At 46.0% G+C, this 25,618-nt stretch overlaps 1 protein-coding gene across 1 annotated transcript in view; it reads left to right on the top strand.

Annotated features, from left to right (window-relative positions):
• The window catches only part of MAP3K11 (mitogen-activated protein kinase kinase kinase 11), a 284,253-nt gene that overhangs the window by 170,171 nt on the left and 88,464 nt on the right, over window positions 1–25,618 (top strand). The window contains exons 2-4 of the mRNA XM_086938348.1: window positions 4,475–4,655; window positions 20,511–20,659; window positions 24,802–24,977. Coding sequence (XP_086794474.1) covers window positions 4,475–4,655; window positions 20,511–20,659; window positions 24,802–24,977 — 506 coding nt within the window. The remainder of the gene's footprint in view (window positions 1–4,474; window positions 4,656–20,510; window positions 20,660–24,801; window positions 24,978–25,618) is intronic.

Genomic DNA, 25,618 nt, shown 5'->3' with positions numbered 1-25,618 from the left:
ATCGACGTGGCGTGACTACATTTATTTTTACACATTTATGATTTGGCCAAAGACATTGTTATAAGCATACAATTTCACATTTCTTCTCATTTTTATGGCTTGTAAATATAATCATTTTTATGTCATACAAAGAAATTGTAGAACAAACAGAATTGCCAGTACTGATATGAGTAAATTAAAGTAAACGAATAATCGTCCTAAAACTAGAAGAGAAATTCCAGAAAGGGAATTGCTAATTAATAACTTTTTATTTTAGCAAATCATAACAAGAACATTTCAAATAAATTCTTCAATTCATCGTACAAAAAGGGATTCTTATAAAAAGGGACACATGAGACATTGGGGTATATGTATACATCTATCATTCATTCAACATTTCACGCATATCACAGCCAAACGTGACACACTCAAACAGTCAAGGAAAAAACACAGTATACAATACAATATATATACAGTACAACATAGAATAAGAGAAAGAAAAAGCCACGGTCTGCAAAAAAAATTTCAATAAAGTAAAGACAATTAATATTAGCCTAGTACATTCCGTATATCAAACCAAGTCAACAAAAATCTTTATAATTGTTAATCCAAGGTAATGTACAACGTCGAGCTGCAGGGGAGACTCATTGAATAACCAGCAGCTCTCGCGGACCAATATGTGGCAGGGCCTACGCGTTTCGAATCCACCCAAATTATTGGGGATTCTCTTCAGGGCCTAATGAAGTATCGATTAGTGTGGATCAAGAGCGTGAGGTCGAAGTCACAGTTTTTATTGGAAACATGACTCAGGGTCTTTTGCATATAATATAAAATCCCTCTCTAAAGAGTGTCCGTTAGGTAGTATTCCAATACTGCCGGATGGAACACGTGAACCCCTATATGTAGTGAATATCGTTTCGGGGTCTGGCCGAGTTAGTAATAGTTGTACGATCAGTTTCTGTGGTCGGTTATGAAACCCTCTGACGACTTAATGGGTTAATGTTGAACATGGAGCGACTTCATGCCAAATTGACGGGTTGTAAGAGCCCAAGACGGGAACAAAGCTAGATTCAAGACGCGGACAGAGATTTCAGTCGGAATCCCGCAAGGAATGCAGAGGATATTTCAGTGCCGAAGCTTGTCTACGGCGAGATTGTCATTCAAAACAGGCATTGTAAGTTAGACGACCACAAGAATCGATGGCGTTCCAGTCGGCGCTATACCTTAGCGCATGTTATTATAATGTTTGGGAGTGTTTGAGTATCATTCAATGGCAAATCGTACAGAACCGCAAGTCTTTCCAAATGAGCTTAAATTGCTGTGCTTGATGTTTTAGGTTAAATTATATTTTTTACAGGTGTGATAATTTGCCATGAGCATTCACGAGGTTTAACAATGGATTTCTAGTTTTATACCTCTATTTCTTTGGCCACCATCATTCCCCATTGCATCCACATTCCCATGCTTTTTCCAAAGTGCGGCCAATTATTTATATCACCAAAAAAATATTCCTGGATGTCAGCTCTGTGCTTCTTAGTGCAAATTTGCAGCTGCATTAAGAACCAGGGTCCGAATGATGGAAAGGGCACACTGTAATTGTTTTTGCCTAAGAGGCACACCTTTAAACATGTCCAGTGGGTTTACGCGGGGACAGTGTGCACTATTACAATGAATGCGCTGCCAACTTATGCTGCTTCTAGGGCAGCACATTCAGTGAAATACCCAGCGGCTGCTTCAAAGCTGCTCTGAGGTTCACAGTGCAGGAGGCAAGCCCGCCTGTGCTTTCAAGAAGGTAGAGTTTGAGTGAATGATTGCACCTTCCTGCAGGGGGATGTCTGGGGGTGTTCACGGGACCCTCTCCCTCCTCCAGAGAGCTGTCTTCAGGAGGCAAACTAACCGTGCACCACCTTCTTGTGTTGCAGTGTGAGTGCACCTTCAAAGGGCCAGTTTGTGTCGGTGCACATGTGTATAATATGGCGTGGGTGGCATAGACCTTTCCTCTTTAGAATGGGACCACACCCCCATGCAAATGAAGGAACACCCTCTCATGATAGTGCTGGCTCTACATATGCACCAGCGCTATCAGTATTACACAAGGAGACACACAATCTTCTGCGGACTCTTTGGGAATACGATCGTGTCTTGGGAGCGCACAAATGGGGCTAATGCACCATTAGCATCCCCGAGGCACAATGCGCAATGCTGGCCCAGAAATTTTATATGCATTATTTCATACTATACCCGTCTGTGCATGGCATAAACAGTAACCGGTGAGTGTGATGCAAGCAGGTACAGTGCACCATTATACATAGTACGGGCCAATGATTCATGTCCTGTGTGCCGCTTTCGGCATGTGGCTGTGCTGCACCATGCATCCTGTGCCCCAAAGGAGTGATTGGGAAAAGACAACTCAGCCCCAGACACCTGAGCGAGGCATCAACAAGTGCCAGCTCAGAGTCCAGACCATAACAACTCTTCTGTTTTGAATATTATCAACCCACGTCCAGAAACCAAACATTGTATCAAATGTGTGTCTGCTTTATGGAAGGTAAATTTATTTTCTGATCAAGTCAACCTTTCCAGAGAGCCATCGGTCTGCAAAAGCTCTTTTATCATGTAAACAGACAGTTTCTGCTGGCTGGAATAGCACTGCTTGGCATTCACAGTGGGGTAGCTATCTAGGCCCAGAATAAGCACAAGCAGGAATTCATTAGCAGTCAGCACCTCTCCATTCCAATACCTGTAGTTTGAGATTAAAGCTTCATTTTAGAGATTGCAAGTGAGGGTAGCTTGGATTAGGTGGGGTTTAAAGGTGGTAAACAAGGAATGTACGGGGTGAGGGTCTTGCCCAGATTTAGGTGCCTGTGTTGTACTGATCCAAGGTTGTTGATTTGGTGATAAAGATTTGCTAGGTGACTGCGATGATGCAACAAGTGTTGCCAAGCCGGAGCTATGTCCGCTCAGGGTGCTAACCAAGAGTATCTCGTTTTTTATTCCATCAGTGCGGGAGAGTCTGTCCCTGTTCATCTAACCCTGAATGGTTTCGAGGCAGGTTGAGATTACGGACCAGTCGCTAACTTTCATTGGGTTCGATGTGCAATTCAGAGGCCTTCAATGAGCGTTGCAACTGGATGCGTTTTGGAGTGTAGACAGGAGGTAGCAGGGCAGAGACACACACAACCCTGTATTTTAAAATGTAGCTAGTGGAGAAGTATGATGGTCAAATACTGACTTCAGTTGTGAAGTACATGCTCGTCTAGATGAGTGTAAATGCGAGGTCAGTTCCCAGCTTCCTGAGTCATTCAGTCAGGAAATTTATGAAACCAGTAATTCTGCTGTCCTTTGAAAGACAGGAACCTCATACTAATGCAAACTTACTCAATTGGCAATTACCTTCTCTTTACGCTTTGACATATTGGAGTAGGGAGTTCAAACATTCAAGCCTTAGTCTTGGACTGTGGTGTGGGGTAGAACAAGTAGTTTAGACAGGACATGTATCACACACAGTAAATGGTATGTAGTTATCATGTATGCAGCAGTTGTATTGTAAACGAAGCCTTAAGGTGTCTTTTACTAAACCTGGGGGGGAAAAGGGATTCATTGTTGTTGTTTGTTTTAGAGTCCATATCGGTCTTGCTAAACTAATGATCCAAGCAGGGGTATTCTTTTAAGAAACGATATGCCATCCATTGCCATTCATTATTATTCATTCAATATGCTAATAACTTGAAGAAGTGTTGCAATATTTATATATTTTGCATAATCACAGTCTATGTATACAATTACCTCTTAGCATCTAAAAAAGATAGGAGGGGCGCATGGGGAATAAAGGCTTACAATCACATTTGTATTGAACCTAAATTAGTCAAGCACAGCATTTGTTCAGAGAGCATGTTCTGTGCTATAAATGAATGTTCATGTAAGACCATCTAGGGGTATGCCCAAATTACCCCAGTATGACTGGACATAGAACAAACTCAGCAGAACTGAGAAGCCGTACCAGGAAAAGGTCATGTGTGATAATGGGAGAACCATCCTGCTTCTGATGCCGGTGTTCACAGCTGTGACAGACCACCAGCTTGGGTTGACTTGTGCAAGTCACAGGTCAGGCACATACCTCTAGGATTGCGTATTCCAGAGGGCTTTCGCATGCTTTACTCTGGGAAATGGAGTATTGGCTAAGATCTTGGTCCCAGCCAATGCCAATATGTGCTGTAGTAACAAAGCTTTCTGGCTCCACCTCTCGCTCAGCAATACGACTCTGATCTGGCTACTTGTACCTAATTATCACACTGTTTAACAACTTATATAAGTATATGCCAAATCAGGCCTAGACTGGACCCTGCAAGGACTAGCATCATTTAAGATACCACAAGGGTGCAATGTTTCAATTGTATCTCAATGTGCAGCAACGTGTTTGCCATGTGAAGACCCTATTTGGTATGACCTATGTGCTTCCATCCCATTGACTCTGTCCCTTTTTTTGATCTGGCAGTACTGCTCTTCCAGAAGATCGAGAATGAGGATATGGAGAACAAGACCCTGAAAATCACGGACTTTGGCCTGGCTCGTGAGTGGCACAAAACTACGAAGATGAGTACAGCTGGTACTTATGCCTGGATGGCGCCTGAGGTCATCAAGTCTTCTACCTTCTCAAAGGGCAGTGATGTTTGGAGGTAAGTGCCGTGGGGTGGTAGGGAGAGGTCAGGGGGGTGCAGGTAGGAAAAGAGCACAGGGGTAGGATCCCTTGGTGAGCCACTGGAGGAGTAATCTTGATAGACATGGCGGAGGAGCCAGAGTGAGGATTCCGTGGCAATACAAGTCTTTTGAGTATGGGAACTGAGCAGTAAAATGAGGCTATTAACGATTTGAGGGCTGAGTGTTTGAGGTAGGAAGTTGAGGGATTTCGAAGTAGGAAAACAGGGTGTTAAAAAGATACCAACGAGGCTCTTATTTAAGCCATATGAATTTTCGAAAAATAGTATCAAGTTGTTTCAAGTAAGAACTGGGAATTTTTTAAAAGTTGGATTTAAAAAAAGAAATGGGAGGATAGGCATTTTAATTATTGCTACTCTTTCAATCAATAACCGCGGTAGAAGAGTCCACCTTTTGAGTGGTGCTTTAATCTTGATAAGTGTTGCACGTAATTCAAATGAAAAAGTTGAGAAAAATTGCTAGTAACGTGAATTCCTAGATAACAGATGTGGCGCTGTGGAACTGACTGTAAGCTAGATGAAAGATCCAGCCTTAGTGCATTAAACAATACACGTTCAGGTTTTACTTGGTTCAGTTCAATTTTATCTTTATTTGATTCATTCAAGGTGCATCATAAACGAATTCATACAGAAATGCAATTTATTAAAATACTAGTATAATACAATAAAAACAAACACAGTAAAATACAGGTCACACTTTAGCATACTGCAGGTAGAGACTTCCTTCTCATTTGTTTTGCCCTAAGAAACCTTGCAAGTACCACACATGTATAAAGATTTGGAAGGAGTTGCAAATGTAAAAATGCCGGCCTGCATCGTTTACAATTTAAAGATTTCAATAAAGGTATAATAAAAGGTCTTCTCAGGTCTATATAAAATTTACAAAAGAACACTATGTGTATCGTTGATATTTTAGACCTGTTATCACATAGGCAGAGCAGTAGATCATTTGACCAATTGTTAACATTTGGAGAACTTTACAGGCGGTGGAATATATTTAGCCTGAAGCGCGTTAAAACAAATCTGTGCTGGGCATTGAGAACATTAAAATTATACAGTTGCATTGAAAAGGTGGTCAAACCATTTACCGTATTTTCCGGCGTATAAGACGACCCCCTACTTTTCTTGAAAAAATTTAGGTTTTGTGCTATACTCGCCGTATAAGACTACCCGTGATTCTAGCCCTCCTCCGTGACATGAAGTGTAAAGAACTGTCCATCCGATCTTAAAAAGAATGCAGTGTCTTGGTGATTCAACAGGAATGTACTGTAATCACCCTTCTGAAATACCGTACGATAACTGCAGCAAAACATTATGTTGCTGTATTGCCGGCGGGAAAATATTACAGTCCCCTTTCTATGGCCATTAACTGACGCTCCTCTCCTTCCGATGAACGCGAGATTTATGGCCACATCGGAAGGAGAGAGACGCCAGATCAGGACATGCTGCTGCATCCCCCCACACTCCCACGAGCAGTGGCAGATAACAGGGCGCCCGAATTCCTCCCCACTGGAGCTGCTGCGCTGCCATCACTGATTGCACCGACGCGGAGGCATATCTTTTGGCCCAGCTGAGTGGCTTCAGTACCTGGGTCGTGAAAGCGGAGCGGCACGACTACCATAGCCGGTAAGGACAACAGCAGGCAGGCATAGGCAAGGTTGGTGGAGCGTTGTTTCCACTCCCAAAATTTGGTTACCGGCATATAAGACGACCCCCGACTTTCAAGCACATTTTAAAGGGTTAAAAAGTCGTCTTATACGCCGGAAAATACGGTAGTTATGTTGAACAGTTGGTTTGGCCAATTCCACGCACAATCTCGAATCCTCCAATAGATTTAAACACTCTGTCTTTAGTACTTTCCTGAAGATGTTTGTCAAAGAGTCCGGTTGATCATAACATTCAGGTAGACCAATATCTGAGATGAAATTCTTAATAAACTTTAGCCAGGGGATTTCTAAAGCAAGCACTGAGTCTCAAAAGTCCTTTACTATTGAACGGTTCAGGTCCATATAGTCCGAGGTCCATATTTTGTGCCAAAGCAGGACTGGCTAAATCTTGATCAAATCTATGAAATAATAACTCCCAGTTCAGAGTGACATACTAAGTTTAAACAGCTTGAAGGGAGTGCTAAATTTTTTTTAAAAAAAGGCATTTTCCACCATCTGAAGTGATTCAACATTTATTTCAGAACCGTACATCGCAATAGTACTGCATTTTGCACTGTATATGGTTAACATTTCTTTCAGCTGAATACTCCCAGTGTCCTTGCAAAATTGCGAAGAGCCATGATAGATCTAACAAACTGCAACCTACTCGAATTAATGGCAGTTTTCCAATTCCCTTCACAGTCAAATAGAATGAAAAATTTCCTAGCTAACGTAACAGAAAGTTTCAATTCTATTAAGGACTCGGAGGCGAGGATTATCCTTCTTTCTCCACTTTATTTAACTGCAGCGAAGATATCAAAGACTACATTTCCCATTCCACGGGGACATGTAGTCTAACAAGAAAAACCAGAAACACCTGGTAACAACCAATGAAAATGTCTAAACTCAATGTCCAATCAGGGCACTGGAAGCCCTCACATAGTCCCTCCACAGTGTCTCTGCCTCCTCTTTCTGAGCGCGTAGACAGTCACTCTCATCTCTTCAGGCGTCTTGCTTGGAATATTACCAGAGGAAGCATAGAGGAACCCCAAACAAAGTCAACACAATGCAGTCAGTCTATTAAAACAGGAATAAACCTTTTACTTACTGACATACAGGAAGGGGTCTCCTCCAGGAAGCCAAGGCGGGATAATCCTTGTTTCCGAGTCCTTAATAGAATTGAAACTTCGGGTTACGTTAGCTAGGAAATTTTTCATTCTATGTCAGGACTGGAGGTGAGGATTATGCTTGTTCAAAGCTTGCCCACAACCAAGTTTGCCATATATAAGATCAGTTTGAAATAAAACCGCTTGAATGTGTAATCTGAAGACCAGTCTGCCGTGTTAAGAATGTCCTCAAGACGCGCCCTGAGACTGAAGGCCTTCGAAGCCATAGCACCTCTCGCGGAGTGTGCTCAAAACTGGCTAAGGCTGATGCCTGCCTCCTGCATCACCCAACAAACCCACCTGGCAATAGTGGGAGAAGAAACCGCTTTAAAGGGTTTTCTCAATGAAATGAGGAGTTGTCTCTCGCCTGGTGGACGGAATTCCTCCGTCGCCTCTTCATAAGCCTTAAGATAATTCACCACACAGAGCTTCGGGGAATCCGCGAACTGTGGATAGGAAATAGACCTAGTATGGCACTTTGTGCGCCTGAGCAAAGTAAACGTCTCTCCCTCCGGAGAGAAAACTCTGCTAGAAATATCCAACGCACACGCGTCTGACACTCGCCTACATGAAATGAGGCACAAGAGCATGGCCAGTTTCACCGACAACTCTTTCCTGGAGAGATATCTATTGTGCTGCCAGGATAAAAACAAATTAAGGACAATAACATCCCAAAGCGCAGAATAGCGTGGCTCCGGAGGCAACGAAAGACGAATGCCCCATAACAATCGGCAAATCAACGGGTGTTCACCCACCGGTGCTCCATCCACTGGGAGATGACCAGAAGAGATAGCCGACCTGAAAGTGTTGATAGATCGGTAAGCCAGGCCCTCAGAGACCAGCTGGGCCAAGAAATTGACTATGTGGACCACATCCGAGACCAAGGGATCGACAACCCGTCGCAGACACCAACGAGTCCATCGGTACCATGCAGACCTGTACCTCTTGACAGTGCTGTCCGCCCACGCTTTAGAGATAAGGGACTCAGCCTCTTGCAAAAGGCCAATGGTTTCCCATCGACCCCTGAAATCCGCCACGCCATGAGCCTCAGCGAGCCCGCGGATACTAGAGGATGAGGAGATTCGCTCGTATTTGGGAGGAGGGAGGGAAACCAGGGGAGTAGGATTGGAAAATCCCAATAAAGTTCCAGAAGAACTGGAAACCATACTTGCGACTTCCACAACGGGGTGATCACTATCAGCTCTGCCGCTTGTCTGCAAACTTGCGATGTCACTCTCGTGATCGTGGCGAAAGGAGGGAACGCATAACCCTGCTCTACTCCCCAGTCTTGGAGAAACGCATCTGTCGCCGCAGCGAGTGGATCTGGCCTCCAACTGAAGAAGCGAGGCACCTGGTGATCTAGCCTGGAGGCAAACAGGTCCACCGAGAAGGGACCCCAAATGTCACTCAGAGTCTTGAACACCGACTGCTCCAGACGCTAAAGACTGGAGTCCCGGAAGTGGCGTGACTGGAAGTCCGCCTCCAAATTGTCCCGACCTGGAAGAGATTCCGCTGTGACCGAGACTTGATTGTCGAGGCAATATTGCCAAAAACTTGCCGCCAGATCTGACAGGGCCTTCAACCTTGTGCCCCCCAAATGGTTCACATAACCAACCGCGAGACGTTATCCATCTTGAGGATCATGCAAGACTGTACTAAATCTTTCGTCCAGCACCGTACTGCGAAAAGCCTGCCAGAAGTTCCAAACAGTTTATGTATAACTTCTGTTCGTCGAGTGACCACAACCCGCCTGTAGAGAGATCTCCGCATCGGGCCCCCCAGCCCAGTCTGCTGGCATCTGATTTTATAATCCTGTCCGGGGCGGACCCGAAGATTACTCTCCCGTTACACGCCTCGTGTGATCTAACCACCATTGGATCTCGGACCGAGCCTCTGCGGACAAGCCGACTTTGTGAGAATACGGATACCCTTTCCGAAGGAAGTACCCTTTGAGGCATTGGAGGGCCCTGTAATGAAGAGGGCCTGGGAAAATTGCTTGAATGGAGGCGGACAAAAGGCCTACCTCACGAGCCAGTTGACGGAGGGAGATCTGGGGTCTGGACAGAACCCGCCGCAACTCGTGATGGATTTTGGTCACCTTCCTGCTTGGAAGACTGAGTATGGATACCATGGAGTCTATGACGAATCCCGAAAAACGTAATGTTCTGGGTCGGTTGTAACAGAGATTTTTTTCCCGTTGATCACACACCCAAGGTCTTGAAGGAGTGAAACCGCCATCTGCAGGTGCTGCGACAGGCGGCGCGGACAAGCCGCCATCAAGAGAAGATTGTCGAGATAAACAATCATTCTGACACCCCTGGACCTCAAAAATTCTACCGCCGGCTTGAGCACCTTGGTGAAGCACAAAGGGGCCGACGAGAGGCCGAAAGGGAGAGAAGTGAACTCGTAAGTGTGTCGACCCCAGAGGAACTGAAGGAAACGCCGATGGGGAGGAAAAATTGGAACCACCAGGTAAGCGTCCTTGAGGTCCAAGCGGACCATCCAATCGAAAGGCCTGAGAACGTCTCTGAGAAATGGATCCCTTCCATCTTGAAATGGCGATAAACAAGCCATTGATTGAAGTCAGAAAGGTTTATCACCGGTCTCTTCCCCCCATCGGTCTTGTTGACCAAGAAAATGTTGCTCACGAAACCCAGGGGATGCCGAGAGGTGCGGGTAATGGCGCCTTTGTGGAGGAGGGAGGAAACTTCCTCGTCCACCAGAAGGCTGTCCTGAGCGGAGAACTGGATAGGGCGCGGCAAGGAATCTTGCACCGGAGTTCCCTCGAACTCTATGTGAAAACCCCTCACAGTTTGCAGAACCCATGCATCGCTTGTGATTGTAAGCCACACTTGAAAACACTGTGCTAACCTCCCTCCTATGTCTTGTGGGGAAGAAGGGAGAACTCTCACCTGGGCTAGAGGCTTCAGCTCCTCCACGATAACCTCTTCCTTTACCCCTTTTCCCTCGTGTGGGGTAGAAATTTCCGAATCTGGTTTGATCCTGGTAGTTTCCGGAGCCTTTCTGGTTCGTCTGGCGTTGCTGTTGGCGACCGGCCGAGCGGCCCCATCCTCTGCCGGCCCTGCGAAAAAAACACGGGGAAACACCTTCTTAATAGTCGATTGAGCCCAGCCAAGAGATGTGAAGGTATTAACAAATTTAACGAGCTCCTTCACGAAAGGCTCGCCAAACAGGCCCCCTTGGGTGACAGCGCCCGCCTCTGAATCTGCCAGGTACCCCAGCTTTGGGTCGATTTTGATAAGAAGCGACCGGCAGCACTCAGTTGACCGGGCACAGTTGGCATTGCCCATAAAAATAACCTCTTGTTGTGCCCAGCCTGAAAGGGTTTCTGGGGAAATTATGGGACTGGACTCTTTGGCCTCCTCGGCCAGAGCCAGGATTTTCGTAATCGGTCCCAAGGCGTCCAGGAGCTTATGCTGGCAGGCCCTCCAGGATCTATCAATGCCTTTTTTAGGATCTCTAATACATTTCTAAAGAAAGGTGCCCATCCTAGGGTCAATCTCCGGTGTAAGGGCTACCTGGTCGTCAAGAGAAGGGCGAGGGCATTCCGCCCGCAAACAGTTGCGAGCTTCTTTCTCAAGAGGGCGTTGGATATGGGCGGCCGCGTAGGCTGCCACCTTATCTGCGGGGGACCACTCCGAGGACCTCGGGTGTACTATGTCGTTGGGATCCAACATATCTGCCGTGCTAGGGGGTCTTAGGATGTCCCTGGAATGACTTGAGGGGCTGGGGGTGTAGGAACCTGACCGGGAGAGGGAGACGGTCCTGGAACCGAAGGGAGGGGGAGGGCATGTGGCCTACTGGCCATAAATGCCTGCCTAAGGCGGTCAAAAGCATCCCCACCCACGCCCGCCTCAGCGGTGGGGCGCCAAGAGGGTACTGGGGGGGGGGGGTCAGAAGCCTGGGAGGGGTTAGGAGCAGTGTGCTGGGGAAGCTTTGCAAAAGCCTGGTCAATTTGGCATGTTAACCTATCCTCAGGAAGAGAAATGGCCTGGTCAACCGCCCTATAATTGGAAGTATCCACTGCCTTGTAAAAGGCGTCCCACCAGGGCATGTCAGCGAGGGGGGTCCTCTTCTTCCTCCTGATATTCATCATAGTACTCCATGAGGCTTAGCAAAGGCTGGGAGGCAGCCAAACACTTTGGGTAGCGGAGATCCGCTACTCAACGGGTCCAAGCCCAGGGACAAACTGGCAACAAGAATCAATCAACCCTCTTTGTGCAGGGCAGCCCGCTGGGTAATGTCCCTTTTTTACACTTGTTCCCCCTCACAATACAGACCAACAGGCGTAAGACAGCTACAGCTGCGGATACAGGCTCTACCCTCGAAGCATAAAAAGAAGAAAAAAACCAGTGTCAGAGCGTGGGGCACAAGAATCGCGTTAAACGCTGTGAAAATACAGCCGATACACCTCACAGGCGTTCTCCCTCAGCCGGGCCTCCCAACTGACGCGCGACGTTCGAATCTCTCTGAAGAGAGCAAACCTCGCACAGCACCCGTCTCCAAACACACGCCCTCTAAAGGCGGGAGGACCAGGGAGCAATGTCAGTCTTCGCCGCATAGGTTCAGGAAAACCCGTAGCCGCTGCACCGCCTCTCCCCGCGGCTCTCCCGCTGCGGGAGAGGGAGAAAAAACAAACGCGAAAGTAAGATAATACCCGGCAAGCACAAATCCTGTTGGGAAGCGCTTAACACAGCAGGAAGGTAAAATACCTCAATTAAGCAGTAACACAGCGTGAAACCGTAATTAATTAACAAAGCGTGAAGTCAAACAAAAGCAGCGCTTTTAAAATAGACATGTCAAAACACCCTTGAAACGGCAAACACAAATGAAAAGTTTGAAGGGTACTTATCTTGCTGCGCAGCAGCGAAGAAAGAGGAGGAAGAGACACTGTGGAGGGACTATGTGAGGGCTTCCAGTGCCCTGATTGGACATTGAGTTTGGACCTTTTCATTGGTTGTTACCAGGTGTTTCTGGTTTTTCTTGTTGGACTACATGTTCCCGTGGAACCATGGGAAATGTAGTCTTTGATATCTTCGCTGCTGTTAAATAAAGTGGAGAAAGAAGGATAATCCTCGCCTCCACTCCTGACATAGAATTCCCAAAAAGGAGAAAGTCGGGTTAAAGGTAAAATATCTTTTCCTCTCGAAATATTTTGACACTTTGATAAATTACGGCCCACTTTCATAACAAATGTCTTACTTATATTAATTAGTAACCCCAAATTTTCTATAAAAAAGACAAAACTGTCAAGGAGACGCTGCAAGGCCAAAAGGGTGCATGCCATTAGTATTGCATCATCCGCATATAGCAGAACGGGTATTGGCCGGTGCTTAACTTGTGGAAAATCTGCACACGTACTAGTGAGTGTGTTACCCAAATTATTAATATACAAGTTGAATAAAAAGGGGCAAATCTGCACCCTTGTCGGATCCCTTTTTCAATACTACAGGGGCGTGCACACTCACCCTTTATACCAAAACGTACCCTTGCGTAACTGTTTGAGTAGAAGTGTCTTAAAAAGTTAATAATAGTACATTCAATACCCATCAAACTCATTACAAACTATAGCTTGTCATGGATTACACAATCGAAACCTGATGATAAATCAACAAAAGCCATATACAGTTAGCCACTTTTGATATACTCCTATTTACCCAGTAGCAAATTCAAGTTGATGGCTTGCTCCATGGTCCCCCCCCTGACGGAATCCATATTGTAAGTCAGAGATCTTATTATTACAATCCGCCCAGCTTTGTAGTCTACTTTAAAGAATACGGCCAACCACCTTAAGCAGCTAATCTAGTAAGGATATTGGTCTATAATGCGCTGGGCAGTTGCGATCACCTTTTTAAAAAATAGGTGCAATCTGAGACTCTGCCCATGACGAAGGGAACTCCACATTCTGGTAAGATCTAAAAACATCGGTGAGAAAGTGGCCCCAAAGATCAATATTAGTTTAAATAGGTGCATCAGGACCCTATAAGGTCCTGGAGTTTTATTTCCCTTACTTTAACTTATTGCAAGGGAAACCTCTTCCAGGGTGAAGTTTAGTGCAGACCAAACAAGTGCGCGAGTGAGTGTCGAGGGAGCTACCGTAGGATCTGAAACAGGATGATCAATAACACAATCTTTAGTAGCCGAATATAAGCTGGAAAAATGTGCTCCCCGGTTCTCTTCAGTCACTGCAGCCTCTAATTTTGGCTTATCACTAAAAAATGGGGAGTTAATACCACGCCAGAATGCGGTGGTGTCATTCCTACGGCTGGCCTCGTACTGTTTTTTTCCCAAGTCGCCTCTTTTAGGGCTTTTTTACTTTTTTTTAGGGTAAGCCTATATGCCCGTCTCCAATGCTGAACCACCTCATTGTTCCTAGGATTGTTTTTCAGAGCTCTTATACGTTTTTTGTGGGCCTCACTACATGCATGGTCAAACCAGCCCTTCCTCTTGGCTGTTCCTGTCTTCTGCTTAGATGTTAACCCCACTTTAATAGCTCTGGTAATTTGGCTAAAAGATCCATGATAACAAAGCCTTCCTCCGAAGTATCCAGGCAAAAGTCAAAAGCATTCTTTTGCTGCTGGATTAGTTGCTCTAAGAAGCTAGTCTGGTCAATCATGGACAAAGTGTGTATGGTGAGCATTAGGGGGATGGGGGGGACAACGTGTTTTTCCTGGTCTGATGTTCTGCAGACTATTGGGGAGGGTTTTATACAGTACCCAGAGACATTCTTTTATGCATTTTCTCTGTATTTTGCTTGTCTGGCTCTGCCCCTCTGGTACAATGAAAATTCAATAAAAGTTGTTGGCCCGAGATTCGCCCGGGTGCAGCCTGGGTGTGTCCCACGCTGCGGGAATCACAAGCCCCTCTTGAGCGCCTCCGGGCGTGAACGGGAGGGCAAGGTCACAGTGGCAATTCCTGCCGCACAGGATACTGGGGATTGAAAGCCCCCTGTTGGGGATTCTGTTGGCCTGCGCAGCGGGAGTTGCAAGCCCCTCTTAAGCACCTCTGGGCGCGAACAGGAGAGCAAGGGTCACAGTGGTGGCTCCTGCCGCACAGGATACTGGGGATTGGAGTCCCCCTGCTGAATTCTGTTGGCCCGCACTGCGGGAGTCACAGCCCCTCTTAAGCGCCTCCGGGCGCGAACGGGAGGGCAAAGGTCGCAGTGATGGCTCCTGCCGCAACAGGATACTGGGGATTGAGTTTCCCTGCTGGATTATGTTGGCTTGGTTTATTGTGTAGCCTCCTATGCCCATAAAATCTGCAATTTCGTTTAAAACTCGCTGTATATTCACACTTTCAGCTCTCAGATATAAAATGATGTAATCGGCATATAAATAGATTCTTGACATCCCTACTATAGGTGGCAAAATTGATCCATTATTCCAAAACCTAGTGACCAGGGGTTCTATAAAAAAAGTAAAAAGATTCTGTGACAGAGGACAGTCCAGCCGGGTGCCTCAGTTATTTCTCTCTATCCATGCTTCCCTCTGTTTACTGTTATCTTTGCTTCTGCCTCATCATAAAGCTTCTTAAGCATGGTTAAAAAATTAACAGGAAATCCAAATTTCTCTAAAGTATAGAACAACGCTTGCCAATTTACTAAATTAAATGCCTTTTCAGCATCCATTATTAAAATTGGTATATGCAAGTCGAGCAGGGGCCCTCCCAATGCTCTTTATAATCTGAGAAGCTTGGAAGGATCCTGAATTTTCCCAAGGATGTCTGCATTCTTTGGGTTTAGCGTTGGAGCATTTTAGCTATTAGACTATTAACAAAGATAGGTAGTTTGAACCTATGTTGTTTTAACTAATTGACGTGTTGCTGAATTGTTGAGGTTCCTTGATAAAAGATTTATCCCTAGGCTGCCTTTATGAAAGATAAAACATGATTTTTTGCGCTACTAACACGGAGGTATTTGAGGTTCTAGATACCACTTTCTTTATTCCTGTATCGGGGTAATGAAAAATGGAGTAGGGATTGAATCTTGGCTTGAAGTGATTTGGTTTTCTGCAATTGTTGCTATTGAGAGATTCCACTGCAATGTGTAAAAGAGTGGTTTATCCTGAATGTAAAATAGTTGAAGTGATTTGACTAATGTTGTATTCCCATTGAACTGTTGGGTATTTTTAATATCAGTGGCTTGATTTTGCACTATTAGCACTGATGCACTTTGAGTTCTAGATTCATATTGATGATGATGTTTTCACTTACTATTTTCCGGGTGATGTATTGGAATCAAGACGTTTAGAGGTGCTTAAGTTTTTTAGGTCTCGGGACGAAGCTGCGAAGCAGCTTCCGGTCAGGAGATTTAATGACTCTTAGTAGGGCACTTTAGACCCGCCTCTCAGCTCCGTTCGCTTCCATTCGCTGGCTTCCTAAACAGAAGCCAGCCATTGGAAGAGAAGTGAGTCACTCCAAACAAGCCCTGTCTTTTTCGGATTCGGGGGCGTAAATTTTGCTGTTCTTTAGCTCGTGACGTCGTCCGTCACTCAGGACAGCAAAACACGCCCCCGAATTCGAAAAATTCCGCAAGCTTGAGGTCGCCATTTCTGCCAAACCGCCAGACGCGACAGACCCTCCGTTGTCCCGATGCTGCATCCTGCCTCGGTTTCCTTCCACCTTTCCTCTCTCAGCCTCCTCCTCTCCCTGCGCTCTTTCCTCCAACGGACCCACATCCCTTCCTCCCGCTTAAAACAGCAGCAGACCCCTCACCCCACAAACAACACGGCGCATGCACGCACTGGGGGTAACGCAGGGCTGTGGTGATATGGGTAGGGCGGCCCTGCCATAACTAGCATCCCCGGGCTCAGTTGTGCAACATCTGCCCGACGCTACTGGAGTTCTTCGCGGGACCGCAACTCTTCAGGAGGGGCGAGTCTGGCACGCGCTGGTGCATTTCTCCTCCCTCCCCTGCTGTTCTGGTCTGCTGTGGCTGCTGGGCTAGCCGCTCTGCCCCTGCCGCTTCATTTCCCTGAGACCGCGAGGGATCAGGGCCCTCCGGCCGCATCTGCTGAGGGTCGGGCGCTGCAGCGGCCACGGCGGGGACAGGTGCGGGTGTGCGCGAGGCGGCCGCCGGATACACAGCAGTAGCCTCATCTGAAAACGGGGACTCCCGGGGACGCCTGGAGGATCAACGTGGCAGTTGCCTGCATAAAAATAAAGCGGTCCCGCCTGCATTGTGAGATCATGGCTAATCTGCCTGGGGTGAACAAAGGAGACCTATTACACTGTGTGGCCCCAACATCTACATGAGTGCCTTTTGCACTTACACCCTGCCTGCACTGAGTCGCCCTCTTTCTTCAGCTGCGGCCTCCGTACCACCAGGGAGCAGTGCTGCCATTTTCCCTTGCCCTACCTGTGGATCTACGCTCATATCCAGGATGTGAATTGGCTACGTCACTGTGTGACCCTGGGCACTGAATTATCCCGGACTGCTGTTCCTTCGCCCAATTTAACAAATACTGAAGGCGCTTAGAAGTACGATAACCCGCAATGAAAAGCGCTATATAAAAGTTGGAGACTGACATTTATGGCGCCCCCAGGGGAGGAGACGCTTCACTGGACTGCCGTGGCTGGAGAAGGGCTGCGGTGACTCTGCCGTCAGAATCCCGCAGTGTGAGAGAGCCCTGCAACGGAAGCAAGAAAGAGAGAGGAGCCCTGCAGAGACCCGGTGAGTGCAAGACCCGGGTTGTTGGTTTCAGGCAGTTGCGGGGCTCCTCACACCCATCACCGAACGGCCCCGACTGGCAGTGGGCCGCTCGAACGAAGCTCCCACCTGCCCCCTGCATCTACTGTTGACCCTCCGGTCTGAGTTTTAATTCGTCACAAGTGTATCTATGTTTTGTACCCAAGTCTCGTGACCCTCGGTATTATTGAACTTTTACAACACCTTTCATGACCCTGACCATGCAGCTGCAGTCGGACCACGGTGATTCGAATGATTAAAAGAACCCTTCACTTCCCTTTAGCCTTGTGTTTCTTTGTGTTTATAAATCCAGTAATACAATAAAAGAGGGTAGCACAAAATAGGCACTGTTTAGGTCTGGCTTGAAGGTGCAGCTGTTAGTCCACCTATTGTTCACAATTATTTAAAATATACGAAGCGGGTCTCAGAGATGCCACCATCGTCTCCGGGCGCTTTAGGGAGTCTGGCTCACCGCTCAACAACCCAGCAGCTCTGACTCTTCACCCTGAACATCCCCCGGCAAGTACGGCTCGCAGGTGACCAGCTACAGCGGCTCTAACTCTTCCGTGAACACCCCGGGCCGGTATATTTCACCCATGTATTATAACTCACCCCGAAGAGCCCAGCAGGTCTACCTCACCGTTGAACACTCCAACGGACCCAGCCCACCCCGGAACACCCCAGCAGCCAGTCCAGCTCACTCTTGGAGCTAGCCCCAAATACCACCAACCGGTCTAACCCCCCTTTAACATTCCCAACATGTATAGCTCACTGGTGAAAATCCTTGGAGGTCCGAGGGGCCGTGCCTGAAACTGCTGCACTCGGCAGACACGGAGGAAGGAAGGGGGAGAAGTCAAGTGTGACCCGGCAGCTGAGACAGCCTGGAGCGGCCTCACTTTAGCAGGCTCTGCGACCCTGAGGGTGGCGGGGGCGTCCGACTGGGAGTGCCATGAGGTGGCATGCGGCAGCGGGCACACGTATACACAGGAGCGGCGCTCCTCGCGCGGCAGACCCTCCTGAGGGGGCGGGGAAGCCCTCGGCTTTTATGAGGTGGCATGCTGCAGTGGTCACGCATGTACCCACAGGAGCTTCGGCCGGCACCGCCTCTCCCTGCCGGCATGTCTTTGCTTTTCAGCACCCTCATGATGCAGTCCTTCTCCTCAGATATGTGCCCACCATCCCCGGTGCCTGAAAGGATCCCCCACTGCCTCTGGATCCAAGGCCCGCTGAACGGCCCTGCTTTTAATTCCAAGAGGCATTGCGTAGACTGTTAATTTTTTGGAGATGGCAATTGGTTTGAGGGAGGACGGGACTCTGCCTGAATAGTGTTGATGTAACATTCCTTGTTGTGTAAATGGGAACATGGCCCAGCAGTCCTCTGGATCGTTGTAGCTTATTGCCTTGTAACCACAGAAGTGGGGCTGCTAGTCTCTGCTTTTCACACTCAAAATGCCTAATTAAAAGCAGAGCCTCAGAGGTGTAAGTATGCCTTTTCACAAACGTACAAATGAGTTCTCGTTGCTGAGGCACCCATTAGGAGTAAACGTGTTGCTTTAGAAGTGGATTTCTGTAGTAACGTTTGCAATCCTTTTATGATCATCACCCCCATGTAACCAGTGAGTTGTAAAGCACTTCCTCTGCTAAACTGGCTTTTCACAGGTTGTAAAGAGACAAGCGTTGCGTGAGGATAAATTATGTCTATTGTATCTAACAGGGTAGACTGGCTACATAAGCTTAGCTTGTCGAACTCAATTTACTGTTAATGGGAATATGTTTTTTGCCTAGCAACTCTGTGGCGTTGGGTGTGCGCGCATCAGTATATGCCTCTAACTTTATGTATAAATGGTAGACTAAGGGTGGTCAATACTTCAGATATAATTTAAATTTGCCATTGCAAACCATGTAGTGATGAGGACAAATCATAAGTTGAGGTAGCAGTAGAAGGCGAAAAGAGGTGCTGAGGTGTTTTGCGACTAGCTTGGCTTAAAGTACTGAACACACTGTATTTGACATTGCATAGGCTACTAGTTTTTATGTGGGAACGTACGCCTTTTTTAAATAGAAGTGGCTAGGCCCTCAAACATAATTTGTTATGAGTATAATCACTGTGTAAAGTGTCTCTAAGAGAAATTGCCAAAGGTGCTTCTCCAGAAGAGTAATTTTGTGGTTACATAATCCCTTCGAATTACTACTTACTTTTAACTGTAATAATTTTTCTGTGAAGTTGTTGCTGCTAAGACAGTCCTTAGCTAAAACTGTATTACTACCAACAATCGTGGCTGGTAATGAACTGCCTACTCTGAATGGCTACATTCTCCTTTTGAAAGAAGATACTAGCAAACACATTTGTTGGCAATAGGCTAAAATATTACTATTTTAGCAACCTGTTTTAAGTGAGTATTAATCATGTTCAGGTGAGAAATAGAAGCAAGCAACCCATGTTCTTATTACGCAGCGCTGTTGTTGTGTTGAGGCGCCTGAATGTGAGGCGGAGTCAGACATTCTGCCAACAATGGCCTGGGTGTGGGGGTTTGCAATCAGCCCCTCTCCAAGGGGAGGATAAGGGGACATTGGCATGATGGTGACAGAGGCGGGCCCTCACCCCAGGGCAATTAACAATAGAAATGACAATAACATTTACTTAGGGATAAAAAAAAAATTAAAAAATAATAAGCAATGCCAATAGCTCTACCTATAATATTGCCGAGACCTTGCATTGTAAATGCTTGTTTAATAGAGTAATTCGGGAGTGAGATATTTTGTAATATTTGCTGCGTGGGGACACTTAATTGCTTCCCAATGTTTATTATTGTTTCTTCTGTATTCCTCTCCTGCAGTGTCTTATGTAGTAAATCCTGCTCAATAAAAAAAATACCAAAGATGGCGGGTAAAAAGCTCTCACATTTCCCCCACCATTAAATGTAAGCTCTAGCTGCAGTACGTGGATGAAAACTTGTGAGGTATGAGGCTGAGCTAAGGGTTAGAGCTAGAAAGTCACAGATAGGTAGGTAAAGACCCGTTAGTGAGATGGTGTACGAGTGAGTAACTGCAGATTAAGAAAGGTCTATATGTATCACAGACCTCCATTCAAGGTTATTCTTCCTCTTCACCCACCAAGAGATGCCTCTAGATTTCATATCTGTGGGCCAGGAATCCACTTCTGACACTTCTTCCCAGTGTCCCTCCCAGAAGGATTTTTTCATTTATATTGTGTAACTGAAAAATAGACACCGACCTCAAATCCTTACATTTGGCAGTCTACAAGGAGATCACAAAACTCATCTTTTTTTTCTCACAGTTATGGTGTGCTGCTCTGGGAGCTACTGACCGGAGAGGTGCCGTACCGCGGCATTGATGGCCTGGCTGTGGCCTATGGTGTAGCAGTGAATAAGCTGACGCTCCCAATTCCCTCCACCTGCCCAGAGCCCTTCACACAGCTCATGTCAGGTGAGTAAGGCAGGGCATACTCTGTGCTGTCCATCAGTTCCCATTTTACTGCACAGCGTGTGATTTGCTACATACGTGATGCTCTTTTTGATCTGTGTTGCGCTCTTGCATAACTTCTTTTTCCTAATTTTACAATCTACGGTGCTAAAATGCTTTTGTCTGAATGAAAGCCAATCTGGGGAGAAAGCATTTGGAAAACTGTTGGAAACCCAGGTTTTAGTGCCCACTGTGATGCAATATGAAGCCCCTTGATCTCTGAAGCAGATCTAAAACAAGATTGAGGGTATTGTAGGGTCATGCCTTTAAGATTCTAGTATAGCAAAATAAAGAAACTCAACATCTTGAACCTCAAATACCATGTTACAACCATCTTGAACCTCAGACAACATGTTACCGAACTAACTCGCACTAAACCTTGTCTTCTCCTTCAAGGAGACCATCCGCTGCAGCCCCAGATTCCACTGTGCTGAAATGAGCCTGTTGCTATTCCGATCCTCGTCCACTATACACTAGCCCCCCACCACAGCTTATCTAAACCCAACAAACCCTGCGGCTCTTTCAATGTCCTCTGCACTAACTTCTTCCAGTAAGCGGTCTCAAGGCTGGCAACCTTAAAAGAGCCCAAAGTGATGTCAGCTTCCTAATTGACTTGCACAAAAGGCACCCTAAAGGACATGATTTAAATCCTTCCTCCCCCCTCCACCAGCATGAGGTATGCACAATAAACACAAAATTCTGTTCACCCTGATTAACCAAATACCTTACCAACAGCAAATCCACGATCAGCATACAGTAAAAGAAGTAGTGAAAAACCTCACTGCAACAAATCCTCAGAATACTGAAATCCCTATGGTCTGTACAAAAAAAATCACATCATTCTGACCAAAGGACGCTATTATCCCTAAATCATCACCAAAGACTCGCCCTGATGGTGAGCCTAATTGTAGAGCTCAGATACACCATCAAGCCAAGCTGAAACTCCCAATATATCTTTTCACAGGTATCTGCACCACCATCAACCAGTTGTTCATGGAGAAAATTGACAAAATGATGCCGCACATTTACAACATTAAGCAAGCAGCCACTGTTCCCAAATATCTTCGCACAACATGCAGACTAGGACCTTTCAAATAAAAGTTCTAAAAATTGGAGTAGTGGGTTTTCAAAGAGTGTTCCCTCAGTGCTGCACTATTTAACATGCACACTTACCGTCTAACTAGCTGTTCCTTTGGTCAGTCTTTTTAAACTTATGCTGATGATACACAGATTTTGTTCAATCCCTGGCTCTTCTGGTAAGGCCTGCACCAAACTTCCAAAACAGACTCTTGCCTATTGTCAATTGAAGAACAACTTCTTCTTCTATAGAAGTCAACTACACCCTGATCCTCTGGCTGGTGGCCAGCAGCCTTGAGTCGTTGGGCGTCTGGCTGGATCACAACCTTACCTTATTTCCTCAAGTCATTAAACTCTCCTCTCAGTTGTTTTCAACATCTTCTTTTGCTTTGAAAATATGTCCATTCCTACCTTTAACAGACAAATACTTAGTTGTCAGTACTCTGATTTTTGTCAGATTAGATTAGGCTTGAGCCCTGTTTAAATGGATACCCTCTGTAAAATACTATATGACCTCCACGATACCACTTATAAAGATGTTCCTACATCCATGATCATGAAATCCTTCCTCGAAGCTCTCACATCCCCCTAAATGTAGTCAGTGCCTCACTCATACCCATCTATCGACTTGTAGCCAACTTTCCACCAGGCTTCCGACCATTCTACAGTAAATGGATAGTATTGTGGATGACACCTTTAAATAAAGACACAAGGGATTCCCTGCCTCTCTGTCTACCTCATATTGTCAGCAGTCTTTGACATTGTGAACTTTCAGATTCTGATAAACATCTTGTCAACATGCATTGAAGTTGAATATATGGTGCATCAGTTCTGCCTTGCCAACTGGCATCAACTCTCCCAGATGAAGACTTCCATATAACAGCGACATGCTGTGGAGTACTTTAAGCAGCAATCTTCTCTTTCGTGATCTTCAGCCTATATTCATCTTCGAAGTGTGCATGTCAAGTTTCTACTTTACTCTGAACTCCACAGAGACCACTTTTATTCTCCTAGCATACACCTTCAAATTATTCTAAATCCACCAGTCTCTCTCTGGTATGAACTCTAATGGATTCACACTTCAGCTTGTCACAAAACTAAAATGAGTGGATTAATCACAACTGTACTTTTACGTTACCAGCGCTTATCTGTAGGAAATCTGAGCTAGCCTAGTGTCGGCTATCACTTCCCTACAGACCTTCCACATTTGGACTTGGCAGTCATTTTAAAAAGCCTTGTCATCTCCCTTCTGGGTGACACAAATCTTTGCTCACCAGAATTCCAGATGCTCCTATGACACCTCTCGAGAGTTTCCTGCCCATAGCTGCCCTTCTAAGTGTGACCACATCACCCCTCCATTGACTGTCACTGCAGGCCCACATAATTTTAAAGATGTTCTGTGACATCCACAAGACTGTAACAGTAAATGCACCTCGTTATCTCCAAAAATGATTTACCATTTCTGGAAGCCAAGGTAACCCAGAAAGCAATGATATTGATGGAGTGGACACCAAGCATTACTGAAAGGTTAAGATCTTAATACTTCTTAAACTATGCACCCAGAATCTGGAATGACCTCTTCAGAAGAAAGCTGAAACACAACCCTTTAAGAAGCATTTCTTTTACTATAGTTAAGGAACCTCCAGGCTCTACATGTCCCTAAGCTGAATGTGGTGTGAAACCCCCCCTCTGCCACTCACTTACTCCCCCTCCCCTCCACTGCACATAACTGGTAAGCTCCTTACCTCGGCATACGCAACACTCCATTGCTTTCCTGCTTTGTTTGTGCTACCTACATCCCACTGCATACAGAGACACAAATCAAGAAGAGCTAGATCTTAAGAGGACCCAGTAGAACAAGACGAAGGATCTTGTAAACTCAATTCGTAGCAGTCCTCTAATGTACAACGGAGCGCTTCAGGCAGAAGAGTTTGATCAGGTCCTATATAGGAGTGCTGGGATCACAACCTGAGTTGCTACTTTAGATATAAAGGCAAGTGTGTGGCTGTTTTGACAACTGAGGCTCTACCTAGTGAAAATAAAGGCCACTGTGGAGAATCTGATGATGATTGAAAAGGTCACCCAGTTTGTGGGCACTGCTAGAGCAAATAAAGAAGTCGACATAGCTGTAGAGAGGAAAATCTTATCAAAATGGACAGGTGAGCTCAGATGTGGGTGATGGAGAGAGCCAACGAACAGCTATAGTGGGAGGATAGATTGTGACACTCGGACATGTTGGAATTGGTAAAGAAACGTTACCATTCACAACAGCTTTATATGGAGGGATGGGGGTCTAATGAGGAAAGACTGGGAAACTTGGGCATTTATTTTTGGAAAAATTACAAAGACACGAGAGGTACAACCAATGTCGATGGGGAGCTGATCTGTCACGGGATCCACAGGGAGACGCTGATGTGTGTGTGGGGACAGTTGCACTGAACATATATGCTGTAGAGGAGGGAACCTACTTATAGAATAAAGTGGGATACAAGAAGACGCGTGATTAGTAAAGGAGAATGCACAGGCAGCAACAACTATCATTTATGTAATCTAAAGGGATAGACTAGGATCCTGGAATATGAAGCAACAGATGCAGGGAATGTACATATCGCTGCAGACACAGATGGAGAATTTGAGGCAGTTAAACAGGTAGATTCTACAATATGTGACAGATCAGGCTGAAATCATCACAGCTATCAACATGAGAATCTGAAAGACACACATTGGGAGATTATGGAGACAGAATAAAGGACATGAAATCCGTCTTAGCTATAGTGATGGAAAGAGGTGGTGATAGGAGGTCGGTAGAAGTAGAGGTGATCTGAAATAGGTAGCCGTGGGTGCATTCATCATGCAAGTTAATCCGTAGTTGCACCGTATTGATCAGTGTATTGAGTTGCCGTGCTGGTTGAAAGCCATGGCTCACTCTTCTTGTACGTAGAGTGTGTTATGTGCATGAGGCAGTTTGTGGTGTATGTCCTTTATCACATTTCTAAACCTGTTGCTTCTCTTTCCAATGTTCCTGCCAGAGTGCTGGGCTCAGGACCCCCACAAGAGGCCGAGCTTCGTCTCCATCCTGGAGCAGCTGACGGCTCTGGAAGTGCAGGTGTTGGAGGAGATGCCTCAAGACTCCTTCCACTCCATGCAGGACGACTGGAAGCTGGAAATCCAGAGCATGTTTGATGAACTCCGAACCAAGGAAAAGGTAGCTTATTTTTCCCCTTTTTCCAAGTTGCAGAGTAAGGATTCTGGGTGTATGGAGATCTGTAAGGTGCTACACACTGGATAGAATGCAATAGTGGATTTAGGAAAAGCGAGCCATGATACACAAGACAGTTGAGGGATTGTGCTGTGGAAATGGAAAAGGAAAACATGCACACGGATGGTCGTAGCAGAGATGGAGATAAACGGGACCAGGAAAGAAGGAATGAGCCTGTTCGGATGGGCTGTAGAGTATGAAAGCTGCTGGAGAGACAAACCATGAGGCATATGCAGTAGGCACATGTGAGAAGGAGGCACAGATAATGGTAAGACAGCTGCATAAAGGAAGGGAAACAGAACTTCACACACTGGTAGTACAAAGGAGAGGTTAGAAACAATTGTTAATAAACAAATTGGGAGGAGTGGAATGAGGTGAAGCCGAGTGTGACGCATGCAAAGGTTTATAGATAAAGGGGAACAGATTCCTTTCCACATTGCTAGGGGGGTGTAAGGATAGCTGGGAGTGACAACACATGGGAAGGATGCTCAGTAGGTGGTTCAAAAAGAGATATTAAGAGAAGGGAAAACAACAAACCGAAAGGAGTGATAAAGAGATGTGGAGAAGATATGGTCACCAGATGTTGG

This window comes from Lissotriton vulgaris, chromosome 9, assembly GCF_964263255.1.
Source record: "Lissotriton vulgaris chromosome 9, aLisVul1.2, whole genome shotgun sequence".
In the NCBI taxonomy this organism is placed as follows: Eukaryota; Metazoa; Chordata; class Amphibia; order Caudata; family Salamandridae; genus Lissotriton; species Lissotriton vulgaris.
The sequence above is the reverse complement of the archived record's forward strand: the minus strand, read 5'-3'. Positions and strand labels throughout refer to the sequence as shown.